General features: G+C 48.1%; 1 protein-coding gene across 1 annotated transcript; it reads left to right on the top strand.

Annotated features, from left to right (window-relative positions):
• Positions 1–4,129: 4,129 nt before the first annotated feature.
• On the top strand, positions 4,130–5,388 carry LOC138415259 (UV excision repair protein RAD23 homolog A). Its single transcript, XM_069543615.1, has one exon. It carries the CDS (start codon positions 4,208–4,210, stop codon positions 5,294–5,296), a length of 1,089 nt encoding a protein of 362 aa, XP_069399716.1. The 5' UTR covers positions 4,130–4,207; the 3' UTR covers positions 5,297–5,388.
• Positions 5,389–6,242: the final 854 nt, after the last annotated feature.

The raw sequence follows: 6,242 nt of genomic DNA on the forward strand, positions 1-6,242 counted from the left end.
TGGACAGAGAGCCTAGTGGGCTACAGTCCATAGGGTCGCAAAGAGTTGGACACAACAGAGTGATTGAATACACACACACACACACACACACACACACACACAAACACTTTAAGACATTGTCCCTTACTTTGGAAAAACCTTGCAGGCTTCTCTGGTTCTTCCCACTGGGGATGTGGGTGCCTCTGGGTCTGCAGTTCAGCACCATGTCCTTTTCTGTTTTCTGAGATTCTGCAGAGTCTGCCTGGGGCCTCAGGAATCCAGCCTAAACTTTCCCCTCAAAGCTTTGAGACCTTTGCCCCTTCTCACAGGGACCTGAGGAGCTGGGTTGGAGTTGGATGGACTACACAGAGACATGCAGAAGTGGTTGCTGAATCTGAGAGCAATAGCTGCTCGTTCAATCATTGGTTCAATCAGTGTTGTTAAGAACTGTTCTGTTGTTCCAGGCACTGGAGACACAGCAGTGAACAGAGCATAGGTCTCTGCTCTTGAGGAAAGTGGACATGTAAGCAGATAATTGCAATGGCGTGTGATACAAAAAGCAGACCCTGGCATCATCAGGAAAAAGGCAAGGGTATTCTGTGCAGAGGGAACAACATGGGCAAAGCCATGGGAGAACCTGGCCTGATCAGGGAACAGGGAGGAGAGAGGGCCTGGGACATAGGCTGAATGTGGAGGAGAGTGGCAGGGCCCATCTAAGTGAGGACTTGGGCTGATCCCCAGCAAAATGTAAGTCTCATGGTGGCTTGGCCCTGTAGCACATGTCTGAGCCATTTCTGCTTGCTCTCAATACCAGATCTCATTTCTTTACCACAGAAGCCAGTTAGAATCAGGAGACATTTATACACACACACACACACACACACACACACACACACGACATTTTAAAATATTTATTCATTTATTTGGCTGTGCCACGTCTCTTAGTTGCCGCCCATGGGGTCTTTGATCCAGCCTGTGGGATCAAGTTTCCTGATCAGGGATTGAACCTGTGCCCCCTGCTTTGGCAGTGTGGAGTCTTAGCCATTGGACCGTCAGTTCAGTTCAGTTCAGTCGCTCAGTCGTGTCCGACTCTTTGCAACCCCATGAACTGCAGCACGCCAGGCCTCCCTGTCCATCACCAACTCCTGGAGTCCTCCCAAACCCATGCCCATCAAGCTGGTGATGCCATCCAACCATCTCATCCTCTGTCGTCCCCTTCTTCTCCTGCCCCCAATCCTTCCCAGCATCAGAGTCTTTTCCAATGAGTCAACTCTTCGCATGAGGTGGCCAAAGTACTGGAGTTTCAGCTTTAGAATTATTCCTTCCAAAGAACACCCAGGGCTGATGTCTTTTAGAATGGACTGGTTGGATCTCCTTGTAGTCCAAGGGACTCTCAAGAGTCTTCTCCAACACCACAATTCAAAAGCATTGATTCTTCGGCGCTCAGCTTTCTTCACAGTCCAATTCTCACATCCATACATGACCACTGGAAAAACCATAGCCTTGACTAGACGGACCTTTGTTGGTAAAGGTTGCTTTTTAATATGCTTGTCTAGGTTGGTCACAACTTTCCTTCCAAGGAGTAAGTGTCTTTTAATTTCATGGCTGCAGTCACCATCTGCAGTGATTTTGAAGCCCCCCAAAATAAAGTCTGACACTGTTTCCACTGTTTCCCCATCTATTTGCCATGAAGTGATGGGACCAGATGCCATGATCTTAGACCATCAGGGAAGTCCCTAACAGAGCATGTTAGGGCCAAATGGTAGTGGATTTAGGACCTGTGCCCTTCCTCCCATCAATGACTGGCTCCATTCCTACCAGTATCCCCTTTCCACACAAGTAGGAGAAAGCATGGGATTCCCTGGTGGCTCTGCTGGTAAAGAATCCTCCTGCAGTTTGGGAAACCTGGGTTTAACCCCTGGGTTGGGAAGATCCCCTGGAGAAGGAAAAGGCTACCCATTCTAGCATTCTGGCCTGGAGAATTCCATGGACTGTATAGTCCATGAGATTGCAAAGAATCATACATGACTGAGTGCCTTTTACTTTCCGGAGCAAAAATGGTCAGTGAATTAGGGAAAGAACTTTAGGGCAGGACTTTGGGTCTCATCAGGCTTTCCTCATGGCTCAGACGGTAAAGTGTCTGCCTGCAATGCAGGAGACCCAGGTTCAATCCCTGGGTCAGAAAGATCCCCTGGAGAAGGAAATGGCAACCCACTCCAGTACTCTTGCCTGGAAAATTCCATGGACAGAGGAGCCTGGTGGGCTACAGTCCATGGGGTCACAAAGAGTCAGACATGACTGAGCGACTTCACTTTTGGGTCTCATCTAGAGATGGGGGTAGGCTTGGCTAATGTATGGACCAGATCTGACTGTGTGACTGTGCCTCTGTGTGTGTGTGTTTGCAGGTAAATGTGTCAGTGTACACATGCACACCTCTGGGGTTGGGCAGGAATTCATTCAAAATCTCAGGAGATATCATTCCAATTCCTTGTTGAGAAAGAAAGATAGACAGTTCCATTGACGCCCCTCTGGCATTTACAGGGGAAATTTCTTTGAGGCTGAAAAATGAAGTGGCTTTAATACATCATTTCAAATTATTTGACACTCCTCCTAATGAGAGGTGAGGTCTGTGTCTCCTCACTTTGCATCTGGGCTACTTGGACCAATTGAGTATGATGGAAGTGATGCTCTGTGACATCCCAGTCTGGGTCAGGAGAGCTCAAGCAGTTTCAACCATGTTCGTTGGAACCCCTTGAGAGGCCCGAGCTACCATAAGAAATCAGACTGGCCTGAGGCCACCATGCTAGTGAGGCCACACGTAGGTGTTCTGCTTAATAGTTCTAACTGAGGGACTTTCCTGATAGTACAGTGGATTAGAATCTTCCTGCCAGTGCAGAGGACAAGGGTTCAATCCTTGGTCTGCGGAGATTCCACATGCCTCAGAGCAACTAAGCGTGTGCACCACAACTACTGAGCCTGTGCTCTAGAGCCTGGGAGCCACAACTCCTAGTTCACACACCCTAGATCCCATGCTCTGCAACAAGAGAAGCCACTGCAATGAGAAGCCGGTGCAGTGAGAAGCCTTTGCACCACAAGGAAGAGTAGCCCCCACTCGGCACAACTAGAGAAAGCCTGCATGCAGCTATGAAGATCTAGCACAAGCAAAAATAAATAAGTAAATAAATTATTAAAAAACTATTCTAGCTGAGCCCAGACATGTGGGTGAAACCATCTTGAATCCTCCAGACCAGCCTATCTTCTAGTTGAATATCAAGTATCCTCAATGATGCCTTGTGGAACAGAAGAATCACCCAGCCAAGCCCTGCCCAAATTCCTAATGCATTAAATGGTGAGATATAATAAAATGATTGTGGTTTTAAGCTACTAAGTTTTGGCGTACATAAGTAAGTTTATTAAATACTTACTATGTGTCTGGCACTGTTCTAAGTGTTTGACATGTATTAACTCATTGATTCCTAAGAAGAGGATTCCTAACTCAAGGGTATAGCTCATAAGTGGGATCACTTAGAATGGAACCCAGGTTAAGAAAAAAAGAAAACCCAGGTAATTAGCAAAGTAATGCTCAAAATCTTTCAAGCTAGGCTTCAGCAGTATGGGAACCAAGAACTTCCAGATGTACCAGCTGGATTTAGAAAAGGCACAGGAACCAGATGTAATTTCCAACATTCATTGGGTCACAGAAACAATGAGAGAATTCCAGAAAAACATCTACTTCTGCTTCATTGGCTACGCTAAAGCCTTTTTCACAACAAACTGTTGAAAATTCTTAAAGTGATGGGATTACTAGACTACCTTACTTATCTCCTGAGAAATCTGTACGCAGGTCAAGAAGCAACTGAACATAGAAGAATGGACTGGTTCAAAATTGGGAAAGGAGTACAACAAGGCTGTATACTGTCATCCTGCTCATTTAACTTATATTCAGAGTACATCATGCGAGGTGCCAGGCTGAATGAATCCCAAGCAGTAATCAGGATTGCCAGGAGAAATATCAACAACCTCAGACATGTAGATAATACCATTCTAATGGCAGAAAGAAAAGAGGAACTGAAGAGCCTCTTGAAGAGGGTGAAAGAGGAGAGTAAAAGAGCTGGCTTAAAACTCAACATTAAAAAACTAAGATCGGCGGCTGGGCGCTAAGATGGCGGCGGCGTGAGTTGCATGTCGTGTGAGGATTCCGGGGCCTCCGTGTCGCTCGGGTCCCACCATGGCCGTCACGATCACGCTCAAAACACTGCAGCAGCAGACCTTCAAGATCCGCATGGAGCCTGATGAGACGGTGAAGGTGCTAAAGGAGAAGATAGAAGCTGAGAAGGGTCGTGATGCTTTCCCCGTGGCTGGACAGAAACTCATCTATGCTGGCAAGATCCTGAGTGACGATGTCCCTATCAGGGACTATCGCATTGACGAGAAGAACTTTGTGGTCGTCATGGTGACCAAGGCCAAAACCAGCCCAGGCACCTCAGTACCTTCAGAGGCCTCACCCACTGCCACCCCGGAGTCTTCCACGTCCTTCCCGTCAGCCCCTGCCTCAGGCATGTCCCACCCCCCACCTACTGCCAGAGAAGACAAAAGCCCATCGGAGGAATCTGCCCCCACGACGTCCCCGGAGTCTGTGTCAGGCTCTGTTCCCTCTTCAGGTAGCAGCGGGCGAGAGGAAGACGCGGCCTCCACGCTAGTGACGGGCTCTGAATATGAGACAATGCTGACGGAGATCATGTCCATGGGCTACGAGCGAGAGCGGGTCGTGGCCGCCCTGAGAGCCAGCTACAACAACCCCCACCGAGCCGTGGAGTATCTACTCACGGGAATTCCTGGGAGCCCCGAGCCAGAACACGGTTCTGTCCAGGAGAGCCAAGTTTCAGAGCAGCCATCCACAGAAGCAGGAGAGAACCCCTTGGAATTTCTGCGAGACCAGCCTCAGTTCCAGAACATGCGGCAGGTGATTCAGCAGAACCCTGCGCTGCTGCCGGCCCTGCTCCAGCAGCTGGGCCAGGAGAACCCCCAGCTCTTACAGCAAATCAGCCGGCATCAGGAGCAGTTCATCCAGATGTTGAATGAACCCCCCGGGGAGCTGGTGGACATCTCAGACGTGGAAGGCGAGGTGGGCGCCATAGGTGAGGAGGCCCCGCAGATGAACTACATCCAGGTGACGCCGCAGGAGAAAGAAGCTATAGAGAGGTTGAAGGCCCTGGGCTTCCCAGAGAGCCTGGTGATCCAGGCCTACTTCGCTTGTGAAAAAAACGAGAACTTGGCTGCCAACTTCCTCCTGAGTCAGAACTTTGATGATGAGTGATGCTGGGAGGCCAGGCTGCCCACCGCCCCCTCCTTCCCACCCTCCCACCCCCTCTCCACAAAAGTTTTATAAAAGAAAAAAAAAAAAAAAAACTAAGATCATGGCATCTAGTCCCATCACTTCATGGCAAAGAGAAGGGGGAGAAATGGAAGCAGTGTCAGATTTTGTTTTCTTGGGCTCCAAAATCACTGTGGATTGTGATGAAATTAAAAGACACTTACTCCTCGGAAGCAAAGCTATGACAAACCTAGACAGCATATTAAAAAGCAGAGACACTTTGCTGACAAAGGTTCATAGAGTCAAAATATCATTTTTCCAGTAGTTGTGTACAGATCTGATAGCTGGACCATAAAGAAGGCTAAGCACCAAAGAACTGATGCTTTTGAAATGTGGTGCTTGAAAAGACTCTTGAGAATTTCTTGGACAGCAAGGAGATCAAACCAGTCAATCCTTAATGAAATCAACCCTGAATATTCATTGAAAGGACTGATGCTGACGCCCCAATACTTTGGCTACCTGATGTGAAGGGCCAGCTCACTAGAAAAGACCCTGATGCTGGAAACGATTGAGGGCAAGGGGAGGCGGGGGGGAATGAGATGGTTGGATGCCATCACCAACTCAATGGACATGAGTTTTAGCAAACTCTGGGAGATGGTGAAGGACGGGGAAGTCTGGCGGGCTACAGCCCATAGGGTCGCACAGAGTCGGACACGACTGAAGTGACTTAGTGTGCACAAAGATCCCGTGACTGAACTCCTTTATTACAGATAAAGAAGGGAATACCATTAAATTCACCCTTATAAAGCATATAATTCAATGGTTTTAGTTTCTTCATAGAGCTGTACAACCATCAGCACTATCTCATTTTAGAACATGTTCATCACCCTGCAAAAAAGAAACCTGTATCTATTAGCAGTCACTCCCTAATTTCACTCTGTCCTCAGAG

This window comes from Ovis canadensis, chromosome 11 (genome assembly GCF_042477335.2).
Source record: "Ovis canadensis isolate MfBH-ARS-UI-01 breed Bighorn chromosome 11, ARS-UI_OviCan_v2, whole genome shotgun sequence".
Classification (NCBI taxonomy): domain Eukaryota; kingdom Metazoa; phylum Chordata; class Mammalia; order Artiodactyla; family Bovidae; genus Ovis; species Ovis canadensis.

Excerpts from the sequence above, each read along its gene's own strand:
- LOC138415259 (XM_069543615.1), top strand. The coding sequence starts at position 4,208 with ATGGCCGTCACGATCACGCTCAAAACACTGCAGCAGCAGACCTTCAAG.